Raw genomic sequence first — 14,634 nt, 5'->3', positions numbered from 1 at the left:
CTCCCCACCCTCATCATAAAATCTCCCTTCTATCCTGTCTCCCTCTCCCCTCATTTAGTTTTTATCCAGATTTTCCATAAGTGCTTCCTGCTTAACTTTTTTGACTTTCCCATTAGAGCAGCAATTCCAGGTGCTGCCAAAGCACCTCCCTCATCCCCCAGAAGAGAGGGAGATAAGGGACAGAATTTATATTTCTCTTTTTTTTTTTTTTTTTTGGTTCCCTTTGGCTAATTCAGCACCCAAACTGGAATTCCTGCCCAGCAAATCCCTTCCTGTCTGATGCAGAGCAGGCCCCCAGCTACATCAGGAAGGGATAATTAAAGTGGGATCCTTTATTCTGAAACATCACCTCCTCTGAAGCAGAGATCAAGTCATTCTTGGGGAAATCAGGATTTCATTTGGAATTCACCTGGCCACCTTTTGAAAACTTTTTTTTTTTTTTGGGTTAGAGGTGAACATTAGCATTTAAATGGAGAATGGTATTAATAGCCCTCAGAGGAGCTGGGCTCATCCTGATTGCCTTTCCTGAGATTTTTTTCCCCTAAATGAGAAAGCTTCTTAATTTTTATTCTCTTTCTCCAAGAACAGAGTTCAAGAGACCATTTTTTAATATGGATATCTATAGATATATAAGCTCAAAATGTCTCCTTGCAGAACGGGTTCGTGGTTGGCAATTTGCTGTACTTTCTTTCAAAAGTGCTGCTTAAAACCCTACAAAACAAACTGGTTTGGGGGTCAGGTGGATTCTGCACTTTTGGTTTGCCCTTGGGATGGTTATTTTTTTCCTGCAGGTGGGAACCATTTCCATCCCATTAAAGGGATATTTAACCTTCCCTGTCTGCTCTTAGCACAGAGCTGTTCCTCATGTCGTGGTGGATCTTCCAGGAGCAATTCCAGATGGACAAAGGGAGCAGGGAGAGTTCAGTTTTGTCCCCAAAAATGCCCAAAAATTCAAGGCAGCTTTGGACCCAATCCCATTGCCAGTGGTCAGAGGAACAGACCATGGGTGTCTCGCTTGGGATGCGAGTTCAACACATGAAAAATGGATTTTATTTTTTGAAAAATTAACAATTCTTTGCCACCCAAGCCATCAAAATTAGTTAATTATATATTATTAAATGTATAATATATAAATATATATATATTATATATATATAATATATAATATATAAATATATAAATATATTAATAATTAATATTAAATATATAAATATATTAATGATTTGGGATCCCTCAGGCAGTCCTTTATTCCTCATTCCCCAAAATATGCCATCAACACTGGGGCTGGATGCCAGTGTAGTTTTTTTACCATCCTGAAGAGCTGAAGGCTTGGAGCAAATTAATTCCCTTGTAAAGAGCAACTCTTATTCCATAGGAATTCGGGAGGGATGCTCCCTAAGAACCTGTTTCCTGGTTTTGTGTGTAAAATCTCTCCTGTCAGATCAGCCCAACAAATCCCATCGGTGCTTTTCAGCATAACACAAATAAGTGATAACCGAGAGTAAACATGGAAATAAAAGGATTTCTCTGTTGGGATGAGTCCCTGGGGCACTTTGTTCCCAGCAGCTGCATTCCCACAATCCTAGAATGAGTTGGGTTGGAAGGACCTCCCAGATAATCCCTGCCATGGGGCACCTTCCATCATCCCAGGCTGCTCCAAGCTCCATCCAACTTGGCCTTGGACATTCCAGGGATCCAGGGACAGGGAAGTTTTGCTCCAAAGCAAAAGAATCTGTGGCCTTCCCAAGGTGACAGAGCACCTTAAAGGGAAAAAAGGCAAAAAAGGACCAAATCTGCACAAACTGATCACTGGACAAGCCCAGCAGCACAGCCCCATCTTCTCATAGCTCCTTCCTCACCTGTCCTAAATCTGGGCTGACTGAAGAATTCCTGCACCTCACAAACACGGGATTCATCCGTCACTCTTCTCGGGATCAGATTATTTTTTAATTAAAAATTTCCTCTAAAATAAAAGGGGAGCAAGCGAGGCAGCAGGGAAGGAGCACAAGGTGCGCATTTTTAATTGGGCGCAATTAAAAACCTGCTGCTCTGGCATGGCAGCGCCCGCGGCCAGGCCCGATTTGCATGAGTAATTATTCACTCCATTACAGAGTCTGCTCAACTTTGCCTTCCTTGTCTTTGAAAGTATTAATAAATATTGATCAGACTCTCTCCTGTTTGCCTTCGCCCAAGCAGCTCTGATGGACTCAGCCTCTGATGTTATCAAATAATGAAATATGAAAAAGGGAGTGGGATGAGCCTCTTGTTCTGTGATTTTTTATTTAGGCTCTTCATTTTCCTTTCACAAGTGTGTTTGTCCCTGCCATTATAAACCCTCTTTTGATTATCAAGAGGTGGCTGAGGAAGGCGAGTTGTAAAGGATGGAGGGAATAAATAAATGGAGGTCGGGTGAGGGGAATCTGCTCCGTGGAATTCTGGCCAAGTGCTTTGTGGTTTTAAAGTTGAGGTTTAAAACCAAGGAAAAGAATTAAAAGTTACCAAAGGCTCAGTCTGTCATCTGACAAATGGGTTAATAAATAATTATGTGAGATTAGCAAACCTAACCAAAGAGCAAATTTAGCTCCCCAGGATCTCTTTTGGCTTTAATGTGGGCACAGCTGAGCACGGGGAAGCTGATTTACCCTTCCCAGATCATCAGCCTGGGCAGGAAAAGCTCTCAGGGCTCAGCCATGGGATATCTGAGGGGACAAGAGAGGAGGTCAAAGCAGAGGTGGAACTGGATGGGTTTTAAGGTCCCTTTCAACCCAAACCATTCAGTGAGTCTCAACAAAGGAGATTTCTGTAACTTTGACTTTAAGACCTGCCACGTTGGGCACAGGTTACCCAGAGAAGCTGTGACTGCCCCTGGATCTCTGGAAGCATCCAAGGCCAGGCTGGACAGGGCTTGGAGACCCCTGGGATGGTAGGAGGTGTCCCTGCCCATGACAAGGGGTAGAACAAGAGGAGCTTTGAGATCCCTTCCAACCCAAACCATTCTGGGATTTTAGGATGATCTTCAGCAGGAAGATGTCTGCGCTTTGTTCAGCTTTCTCTGCTCGTGGCGCTGCTGAATAAAAGCAACAGCTCATGGAATTCTGCAAAAGCAGAGGTCTGGACCGTCAAGCACCACAGCTTAACCAGGGTGTTTTTCTTTTTGCAGGCAGTATTACGAGATGCTCTACAACACAGCAGACGAGCTGCTGAACCTGGTGGTGGACCAGGGCGTGAAGTACACGGAGCTGGAGTACATCTACGCCCTGAACCTGCTGCACCGCAGCCAGACGGGCGTGGGGGACCAAACCACGCAGAACATGAGGCTGCAGCGCCTCAAGGAGATCATCTGCGAGCAGGCTGCCATCAAACAGGCCACCAAGGACAAGAAAATCACCACCGTGTGACCCCCGCTGCCACCCACGTCACCCGCGGCTGGCGGGTGGCACCTCCAAGTTCTTTTTGTTGGTTTTGTTCTGTTTCAATCAAAGAAAAAGTGGGAATCTTCTGGGCATCGTGGTGAGGAGGGGAAATGCCATTTGAGATTTGGGGTTGGGGTGGTTTTGGTGTGTATCCACATAACGCTTCTTCAGTGTTCTCCCAGAAGTGATTCCACAGCAGGAACCCCAGTGGGATTTGGGGTGGGATATTCGGCTTTGCTCTGTTGCTGCTGCTTTGCCTTGAGATGTAAAGGGAGCTGTGGGGTGGGAGAAGGGAAAATTGGGTCTTGGAAGTTTGGACCACACTAAATAACCAGCACCCTGCCAGTCAATCCCAGACCTGATGATCACACGTGGGATCTTGATGGTTTGGAGATCTTTCTTGGAGCCTGCTCAGCTCTGCTAGTGCTCTCTCCAGGTTGTACCCACGTGAAGTTTCCCACTGTTTCCACTGCTAAAAGATGCGGTTGTTTGTTCCTTCCGGTGGTGATCAGCCAGTTCTCCACGTGGGCGGTAACACGGGACCATTTGTTTCCACTTCTCCTCTTTCATTATCCCAGAGCCATCTGGCGCTGGCTCCTGCAGCACCGGGTGGATGCAGGAGAAAATTGCCAATATAAAATAACAAAAAAGCTTCCTTCTCTTGTCCTGAATAATATCTTTGAGTCCCCCCAGCTCCAGAGATATTTTGTGGCTGTCACTTGATGCACTGGAAGAACAGGCAAGGTTGTGTAGCTCAGCACCAATGATCAGCAAGGGCAGGAGGGCACCAAATCCCGGGTCTGAGGTACACCCAGGGCACCAATTCTGCCCTGCCTTGACCCTCTAAATTCACCTGGCAAAAGGTTCCTTATTCCTACAAAATCAGAACCCACTGCACTTGTATTTGCCAAGAAAACTGGGGACCCAGCTGGGTTTCCTGTGCTGAGAAAGGTTCTCTCTGAGCTGTAGGTGCTTTGTGTGTCAACCTTAAAATTGCAGAATTAAAGGATGTTTAAAAGCCCTGGTGGTTTGTCTGGCTATTTTATTCCTGAGGTGTTTAAAAGATTCCTTTCCATGCCCAAATTCAGTGTTCTCCAAGGCTCCATCAGTGTGGAAATGATTTTCTGAGTCACTCAGTCCAACCCTCAGCTACCACAGACCAACTCCAGAAGCTTCTCACCATCCATGTAAGAAGCAGAACCCATCAGTTCTTGCTGTTAGGAATCTTCCGAGGGTTTTTTTCCCTCATTTTATTCATAATCCAAATTTTTCTCATGTCAATATTGGCCATGAACTGCAGGAGTTCCTCCCTTTCCCTGATGGGTTTGCAGGAGGGGGCAGAATTCCATGAGGGATGGTGATGGGGTGTTCCTGGGATCACAGATCTGTGTTCACCTGCTCGGACACTGCAACATGGAGGTCCTGGAATGCTGGATATTCCCGACCCAGACTTTGGGAAAGGGAAAAGGAGCTGCTTGGGACAAGGAAATCCCCTTTGAGACCCTTTGAGGTGTGAGAGTCATGTGTGAGGAGCTCTGAATTCAGACTGGGCTGCTGTGGCCTGGTGTGCAACTGGTTAATTATTAATTTCTTAATAATCTGAGGCTCTGCTTCGCTGATCTCAGGCTTTGCAGTCCACATTTCCCACCCACCCAGCAGCTGTGCTGGTGGGGGCCAGGACAGATTGGAATAAATTAGAAAAATCTCATCTTTGGGAGTATTTTTGAGTCTAAAACAAATTATTTAAACTGTTTTTCCTCGAGCTGCTCCTCACGTTGTCCATCACAGCCCCACAAGATGTGAACAGAGCAGCAGTGACACTCAGGGACTCACCTACAGCAGGTAGAGAGGAAAGAGAAGATTTTTCAATTGAGGTAATTAACATTTTCAATTAACTGGTGTCTCCTCAAGAGCTCAGACTCTCAGTCCTCTCCAAATCTTCATGAGGGAAGTGAATATCCCAGGGATCATAGCAAGGAGAAAGGCAGGAGCAGCATGTGGGATGTGTGAATCCAGACCCCAAGCACCTCATTCCAGGCCCCCAGGGACATTCCGTGCTCCAGCTTCCTCTCTACACCACAAGAACATTGGACTCCATGATCTTAGAGGTCTTTTCCAACCTTAATTCCAGGATCCTTCCTTGCAGCAGCATCTTAGAATCCTCATCCAAGGATCCTCACTGAACATTTTTTCCTGGGAAGGTGGTTTTGGAATGAACCACGTTTTCTTCCCACCAGGGGAAGAAAACACACCACGGATGTTGTGATTTTGAAGCACAGAAATCAGGTTGTTTATCACCGAGAGTTCAGCCTGGAGAAAAAGAGGCTCAGGGGGGACTCGCTCACTCTCTACAACTCCCTTACAAGAGGTTGTAGCCAGGTGGGATTTGGTTTCTCCTTCCGTAAGCAACAATCTCAAGTTTTACCAGGAAAGGTTTAGATTGGATATGAGGGAAGAGATCCCCTTGCAAAGCGTTGCTGTTTGTTTCAAACCCTCTCTCACAAACAGGAGACACCGTGGGTGTGGGGCAGAGATTTTGGGAACAGTTTTTGTTTACAGAGCTGGGTTGTGGGCAGAGACAAGCTGTCGTGGTTGGGAGTAAATAACTCCTCCGACAATTCCTTCACCGTGTCCACACACCCCCCTGAGCATCTCTCTGCAGCCACACTCGGGGGGCTTCCTCTGGAAGAAGAGGGTGGCGCTGACGCACCAGAGGCTCCTGAGGTGTTTGGGAAGTCCCCTGAGGGCACACTTGGTCACCAGGTGTTTGAAATCCTGGAGTCTCCACACCACACTTTGGGGTTTGGGCCGAGCCCCACAGTCCCTCGTTGGTGCTCAGGTGTCCTCATGGTCCCGCCCAGCTTTATCAGGCTCTGGCTGTCCTGGATTTATCACTTCTGAGGGATGGAACAGAAGCTCAAGGCTCCTGAGAGCACCAGCCCTTGGGAAACTTTTCTGCCCTCCCAGCATTCATTTTTCCTTTCTTGTTGTCTGGTTCCTGTTTCTCCATCCCAGCTGTGGAAATCTGTCACACGGGACGTTTATAACACATTTGCAGTGGGAGATGGTTTCCCAAAGGGGAAAAACCACAAGAGGGTGTTGGAAACTGTGGAAAAATCCTGCTGGGAACCTCCTTTATCTTCGTCCTGAGCTGTGCAAAGCATGACCTACCCCAAATCTGCCCTGCAGGAGGGACCCAGTCCTCACTCTGGGATCTCTTACAAGAGCCAGAACATCTCCAGTTCTGCATCCAGTGCTGGATCCACCATGAGCAGGACCTAGAGCTGCTGGAGAGGGTCCAGAGGAGGCCCCGGAGCTGCTGCAGGGCTGGAGCCCCTCTGGAGCCAGGCTGGGAGAGTTGGGGGTGCTCACCTGGAGAGGAGAGGGCTCCAGGGAGAGCTTCCAGCACATTCCAGGGCCTGAAGGGGCTCCAGGAGAGCTGCAGAGGGACTGGGGACAAGGCCTGCAGGGACAGGACACAGGGAATGGCTCCCACTGCCAGAGGGCAGGGATGGATGGGATCTTGGGAATTGGGAATTCCTGGCTGGGCTGGAATTGCCAGAGCAGCTGGGGCTGCCCCTGGATCCCTGGAATGCCCAAGGCCAGGCTGGACCCTGGTGCTGGAGCAGCCTGGGACAGTGGGAGGTGTCCCTGCCATGGCAGGGGTGGCACTGGAAGGGCTTTAATGTCCCTTCCAACCCAAACCATTCCATGATTGCGTTCTCTTGCACCAATCCTTCCCCACAGATAATTTTGCTGTCCTGACATGACCCTGCAGGACACAACAGTTCACAGACAAAGCCTGGGGATTCTGTTTTGTAAAGCCCCATGAAATGCCGGCAGCACTGCCAGGAATCATTCCGGGGAAGTGCTCCTTTGGTGCTTAAAGAGACAAGGAAATACTTCTCCAGACCACAAACCCGAAATGTTTCCATGGGGGCCGTAAATGTTCGTGAGGGTTTCACAATTTCCTTTTTACAGCCTCATAATCTTTACTGGGTTTTAATTATCCCACGATCTTGAAGCCTGTGCCAGACACAATAGGAAAGGTGGAAGGGAAAGCAAATTGCTCTGATTCCTGTCATAGTTGGAGTGTCAGCCTCCAGCACGTCCTCTTGGGAAAAAAAGGGGGAAAAGGGTTTCTTCCCTTTTTTTATCCTCTTGATTAAGGATGGTACAAACCTGCCTGGCAGATATAAATTCATGTATTGGATGTACGCACACAGGCATGGATAGGATAGGGATGGATGGATGGATGAATGGATGGATGGATGGATGGACAGACGGACGGACCACCCAGGGATATCAAGGTGTGGATCCCCCCCAAACTCATCATCACCTGCCATTCACAGACAGCTCTGGCTGGAGAGGTTTGCTGGGGAGCCTTTCCACTGAGGCTCTCTCTTTGTCTTTAGCTGCAGCAGTTTTATTTTATTAGCATGAATCATAATTGCAAATCTCGTTCTGGCTGTGGTGGATGGCAGTGGAGGGGAAGGCACTCAGACAGGGAGCGGGGAAGACGTGCCAAGAGGAAATTAGCACTGCAGTAATGTCGCTTCTATGGCTCACAGACGAGCAGGGAGCTCTGTTGGAAGTGGAAAGGAGTCGTTTTACAGAGCTGAGACATGGAAAAATCCCACAAATGGCCACTTGCACATCGATCCTGAGGCTTTGAGATCCCTGTGATACACAAGCCCCGCTCACCACCGCAGACCTTGGCCACAAAGCTGCCTGTGCTGTAATTGCAGGAATTCATTCCCCAAGGATTCATCCCACCACCATTTAAATGCCCAGTGACCCACATCAGTTCTATCCCAGAAGCAACCTGGGCCTGGATGTCCAAGGCTGAGTGCAGAACAGGGAATGTGGTACCCTGAGGATTCTGCTCCAAAGAGATGATAAATTCCAAAGAAAGCTGAGATCCAGGGAAGCCAAACGTTGCTCTCCGGAACACAGTCCCTGGTGGACTGGCCCTGTTCTTTCATTCCTGGCCGGGAAATTGGGATTCCATCCTCATCCGAGCTGGAGCTGCCCGTGCCCTGCAGTTCAAGTTCCCGCTTTTGCACTGAGCAGGGAGCGTGCTCGGAAATGAGGTGTTTTACTTTATTTTCCGCTCCTTCCTTTGCTGATTGGATCTAACCACCATGCCAGGAACAAAAAAACCGAGGTGGCTGCGGCCAGCATATAATCATTAAATTTGCTTTTGGATGACCTGTGCGAAATTCGTCGGGAGCGATTTACTGGGCAGTTCATTGCATCGGTGTTCATTATTTACTCTGCTAAGCTGAGGCACAGTGGCAATCAGGGGAGAAAATTGGACTGTTCGGGCCTTGGACTTTGGTGTTTGTAATTTCCTCTACTGAGCTGCAGCATGAAATGTGTTTGGCACAGACAGATCCCCTCTCAGGCTGCCTCAGCTCATCCCGTGGCACCCAGCCACTGTCAGGAGGAGGAAGCAGGGCTGGGAAAAGAAGAGGGAAACACAAAGCAGTTGGAATCCTGGTGCTGAGCACTTCTAAAGGCCTGTGGTGACTTTAATTAATATTAGGGTTATTTTGTAGCCAGCAGGAGCAGAGAGTTCATCCTGCCCCTGTACTGAGCACTGGGGAGGGCACACCTGGGGTGCTGTGTCCAGTTCTGGCCCCTCAGCTCGGGAAGGGCCTTGGGACACATCCAGAGGGGACAATGAGGCTGGAGAGGGGCTGGGAACACAAGCCCTGTGAGGAACGGCTCAGGGAGCTGGGGGTGCTCAGCCTGGAGAAAAGGAGACTCAGGGTGGCCTCAGCACTCTCCACAGCTCCTGAAAGGTGCCTGTGCTCAGCTGGGGCTGGGCTCTTTCTCCAGGCAGCACTGGCAGAACCAGAGCACACAGGCTCAAGCTGAGCCCAGGGAAATTCAGGTTGGATATCAGGAAAAAGCTTTTCCAGAAAGGGTGACAAAGTTCTGGAATGGCTGCCCGGGGAGGTGGTGGGGTCACCAGCCCTGGATGTGTTTAAAGAGCCTGGAGGTGGCACTGGGTGCCAGGGTCTGGCTGAGCTGTTGGGGCTGGGCTGGACTCGATGCTCTTGGAGGTCTTTCCTAGCCCAGGGATTCTGGGAATTCTGTGGATTCCATGCTTCTGCCCCTCAGCTGGGGCAGAGCTGCTGCTCTTGCTCCTGACTGGGTCCCCTCTCCATGGCTGAGCTCTGGCACAGGGAGGCCATGCCTGAGCTGAGCAGAACCAGGACTAAGGGGGCAGAGAGATGGGCCCAGGATGGCCCCAGGGCAGGGACTGTCCCCTGTGCTGGCACTGCCGAGGGACCCCCTGCAGTCCTGGGGACAACTCTGGCCCTTCATGAAAAGAAGGGGTTGGAGCATGTCCAGGGAAGGGGATGGAGCTGGGAAGGGTCTGGAGCCCCAGGAGAGGCTGAGGGAGCTGGGAAGGGAATGGAGCCCCAGGAGAGGCTGAGGGAGCTGGGAAGGGAATGGAGCCCCAGGAGAGGCTGAGGGAGCTGGGAAGGGAATGGAGCCCCAGGAGAGGCTGAGGGAGCTGGGAAGGGGCTGGAGCTCCAGGAGAGGCTGAGGGAGCTGGGAAGGGAATGGAGCCCCAGGAGAGGCTGAGGGAGCTGGGAAGGGAATGGAGCCCCAGGAGAGGCTGAGGGAGCTGGGAAGGGGCTCAGCCTGGAGCAAAGGAGGCTCAGGGGGGACCTTGTGGCTCTGCGCGAGTCCCTGACAGGAGGGGACAGCCGGGGGGGTCGGGCTGTGCTCCAGGGAACAGGGACAGGAGGAGAGGGAACGGCCTCAGGCTGGGCCAGGGGAGCCTCAGGGGGATTTTGGGAAAAAATTCCTTCCCCAGAGGAGTTGTCCATCCCTGGCACAGCTGCCAGGGATTTAAAATCGATGTGGATGTGGCACCTGGGGACACGGCTCAGTGCTGGCCTGGGCAGTGCTGGAGAACAGCTGGACTCGATGACCTTTGCAGTGTTTTCCAACAACTCTGTCATGTCCTGAGCCACTCTTGAACCCTCACCAACACTTCCCAGATTCCTGCAGGGTGCTGCCAGCTGTTCCCACATGGGGCCTTCTCCACATTCCAGGCAGCCACCTCTGATGTGAAACAGACACTCCTGGTCCAACTCCCCACTGCAAAATTTTGGGCAGGTTCAGCAAGAAACACAACAAGATGATGGGGAAATGAGTAAACCCAAACTATTGGCTGCAGGGAACTGATTTAAGGAGCTTGGATGTGCTCCCAGCAGGAATCCCAGGAGCACAGCCTTGGGAAGAAGCTGAAGGGAGAGTGTCAAATAAATTCCCACCTCTGCCCCACCACTGTGAAAGATGGACCTGCAAAGCTGAGTTTAATGGGATTTAAGTTTTCTGCTTTCCACCTCACTTCTCTTCCTACTCAGGAGCATTTGGAGTTTCCTCCTCCCCACACCCAGCTGGGTGCTTCTACTGCCTGGAACTTCCTGACTGCATTTGTGTGGGGCTTTTACGAGTGCAGAGGGCTGCCCATAAATCTGCTTTGCATGTGGCATGGATCTGGGAGCTGATTGTTTTTATAATTGAATAGTAAATCAATGTATTTAAGGCCAGTGCTTGCCATTAACACTCCTGAGTAGGAAGTGCTCCCTCTGTCAATAGTGGGGACGTTTTATGAGGACAATAACTGCAGATTTACAGCTTCAGCTCTGGGTTTTGGGGTTATTTTTTATGGTCAATCAGCGTTTGCTGTTCCAGAGTCAGGAGAATTTGGGGAACATTTCACACCAGAGCTAAGCAGAGTTTGAAATTCAAACAAAGATGGAATATTTAGGGAATCATCTCACCCATTTATGCCCCATTGATGCCTCAGGGTTTAGCTTTAATGTTTTTCAGATTCTGTGCTGCTTTGGTGTGCAGTTCTGAGCTTCATATTATGGGATGGTGAGCTCTCTGCACAGAGCAGGGAGACAAAACAATTCCTGCTCCAGCTGGGCACCAAGGACAAATGATCCAAACCTCAGGCCCAGGAGCACAAACAACGTGGGCTGAGGAGAGAAAAACAAGCAGGATGGGACTGCATGGGCTAAAGCTGGAATGGGACAATGAACTCCAACGTGCCAATGGAGCAGAGCTGATCCCAGTGAGAGCCCCCGGGAGCGCTCGTGCATTTTGGGACCATTTGGGTTCATCTTGGGTGCAGCCCTGGCTGGGCTCTGGTGCTGCCCAAGGTGGATCCATGAGGAGATCCTTGCAATAAATCCCTGCTTTGTTCTTTAGCTCTGCCCAGCCTCTGCTCCAGCTCAGCTTTCACAAGGCATCACCATCAGCCCCATCTCCTGTGGGGGAGACCCATTTCCCTGTGTGCAGGAGGGAAGCAGGGGATGATGACCCCGCAGTTTGAAGAAGGCAAAACCCAGAGATGTGGGCTGTGAAACGGGGGGTTTGGCCAGGACAACATACTAGAGACCACGAAATTTTGGAACAGCCCCAGCAGCACGACAGGGAGCAAAACATTGCTGCCCTTGAGCAGCTCCTGCTTGGCTTTGCAGCTCTGCTGATCCAGAACTGTTCTTCTGGATCACAGCAAACCCCAAAGCCTCCTGATGCCTAAAGAGGCTACTTGGAACACAAGCTAGACAGAGCTTGTCTTATGTTGGAAATGCAGGATGTGGTCGGGGTGTGTGTTCTCTCCCCATCTGTCAGAGGTGGGGCAGTTCTCTGCTCTCCTGGGGCAGTTTTCTTTACCTCTCCCACACCCAATCCTCCCTCCAGGAGATCTCTGCTGTTCATGGCCACTGAGTGTCCCTGCAGGGCTGAGAAAATTCCATCATCCCATGGGGAGATGCTCCGCCCAGGGGAGGAGCCAAGCATTCCTACCTGGATCCAATCTGACTCCTGCAACACCGCAGCAGCCTTTGCCCACTGCATTGCCAGAGGAGCAGCTTTCTTCTCCACTGCATTCCCAGAGGGAGCCCAGGCCCATCTCCAGCAGCCCTGGAGCTTCAGAGGAAAACTCCAGCCTTGTCCAGGATCCCTGCTCCAGCAGAAGCACAGCTGGCACTGCAGGAGGGCTGAGCCACCATGGGATGGGACTGCTGCCACCTCCCTGACCCACAGGGGGTCAGCTCTGTTCTGACTCTGGCAGTGGGTTGTTTTCTGTTTTGTACTATTGCATTTGCATTTTTAATTTTCCTAGCAAAGAACTGTTATTCCTACTCCCATATCTTTGCCTGAGGTCTCCTTAATTTCAAAATTACAACAATTCAGAGGGAGGGGGTTTGCATTTTCCATTTCAGGGGAGGCTCCTGCGTTCCTGAGCAGACACCTGTCTGTTCAAACCCAGAGAGAGTTAAAGCAATAAAGTAAGGATTTAGTAAAGGCCTTCACAGGAGAGACCTTGGGCAGTGCAAGAGCCTGGCCATGGAGGAACCCAAGATGGACTCTGAGTCACGAGTGTTCACACTTTTATAAGTTTTGTTCCATTTCCATATTGGTGTTCATTGTCCAATTCCAGCTCCAGGTTATGCAGTCCCATCCTCCCAGACTGCTCTCCTCAATTCCCTGTTGTTTGCACTTTTTGGGCCCAAACCTGCCCAAACCCCAAGCTGTCCTTGGTTCTCAGGCCGGAAAAGGATTCCTTTGTCTGACTGAACTGTGAGGAGAACTTGCCGACACTTTCTATGAAGTTCAGAGTCACACACTAATGCAGAATCTGTTCAATAAGAAAGCTAAAACTCAAGGCATCACTCCCAGACAGGGCTCCCCCTTCCCTTGCAGGGTTTTCTCTCCTTCCTGAGCTGAGCCTTCGCTGCTGGGGGCTGCTCAGTGGAAAATGAATAAATCCCATTAAGGGTTTTAACATTTATGACCAGCGAGATAATAAGAGGGTGTCATTTGGGGTGGCTTTATTGCACTTATCATAATGTTTCCCTGAAGCACAGAGATAAAAGCCAGCGAGCAATGTCCATAAGGAGTTTTTATATCTCCCTCTTCATTTTTTTTTTCTTAGCAATAACCACCTCACTCAAAGATGGTGTCACTTTACCAGCAATGGAAATTCACTGCAGTAACACCATCCCCAATATTAAGTTGTTTTACTACACGGCTAAGTTCTTTCCTTGTGTTTATCATGCAGGGACTTGTATTTGGAGATATCCCCTCCTCCTTTTCCCCTTTATTTTCTGACTTTTCATTCTCATTTCACCCCGTTCTGCAATGAAAAAAAAAAAAAAAAAAGGTGGATGTTAGACCTAAAAACTCAAACATCCTTAGCATCTTTACTTCAAGTTTGTATTAGGAGCAGATTGCTGTCTGTAAGATACACGTGATATAAAAACAGGACAACACACAAAGCTATCTCAAAAGCTGTAATTTTGCTTTCCCCTGCTGTGACAGTCTCATCTCTCATTATTTCCCAAAAATCTGGTAAAATTATATAGATTTTTTTTCCCCCATCAGTTCTGAAATTGTACCTTCCTCTTAAGGAAAAAAACAGTACTCCACCAGCAACGATGGAGCATTAATGGTGTGTCATGAAAGAAAGTATAATAACAGAAATCTAATTTATATTTCTGTGTGGCTATACATAGATATATATATATATATATATAATTAATATTCCCAGGTCTGCTCCAGTGCAGTTGGAGGCACAAAACTCACTAAAAGTCATCCCTTCAGGCAGTAGAAGAGACACAACCATTTACTGATCCCTAGCAAGAAGAGGTGTTTTCCCCTTTTTTCGCCCTGAAATCCCTCTTTTATGCTGTTTTTGTCCCTTTCCCAGGGGGATGGAACAATTACGTGTTCTAGGTGGGGTTCTGGGGACTGTGCTCTCACGGGTGAGACACGGCACACGTGGAAGCCGTTGGATCCTCGGGGGTGTCACTGTGAATATGCAAATCAGCCTTAATGACGGTCTGGGTTACCAAAAACTCTTTGGTCACCCTCTACACACTGAGGCGGCAGTAAAGGCTCTGTCTTCACCAGAGAGGCTTTGTGCGCCTCTTTATCTCCTTAAATTGACACATTTATTACGTTTATTTTGTTCTGCACCTCGAGGCGGGAGCGAGGCCGCTGGCTGCCGCAGGGAGGCGAACTACAACTCCCAAGATGCTCCGCGGCGAGGCGGAGGGAGCGGGGGCGCGCCGCCGTGAGAACTACAACTCCCATGCTGCCCCGCTGCACGCCCTGCGCTCCTATTGGCTGACGGGGCGGTTGGCGCGAATCGCCGCCCTCGGGCGGTGGAGCCTCCCGT

The 14,634-nt window shown here is 49.6% G+C and overlaps 1 protein-coding gene across 1 annotated transcript in view; it reads left to right on the top strand.

The window, feature by feature from the left end:
* EXOC4 (exocyst complex component 4) overlaps positions 1–4,433 on the top strand; it is a 309,715-nt gene extending 305,282 nt beyond the window's left edge. The window contains exon 18 of the mRNA XM_068189371.1: positions 3,161–4,433. Coding sequence (XP_068045472.1) covers positions 3,161–3,398 — 238 coding nt within the window. The 3' untranslated portion in view covers positions 3,399–4,433. The remainder of the gene's footprint in view (positions 1–3,160) is intronic.
* The last annotated feature ends 10,201 nt before the right edge of the window (positions 4,434–14,634 follow it).

The sequence above is a fragment of the Anomalospiza imberbis genome, chromosome 5, assembly GCF_031753505.1.
Source record: "Anomalospiza imberbis isolate Cuckoo-Finch-1a 21T00152 chromosome 5, ASM3175350v1, whole genome shotgun sequence".
Lineage (NCBI taxonomy): Eukaryota > Metazoa > Chordata > Aves > Passeriformes > Viduidae > Anomalospiza > Anomalospiza imberbis.
The sequence above is the reverse complement of the archived record's forward strand: the minus strand, read 5'-3'. Positions and strand labels throughout refer to the sequence as shown.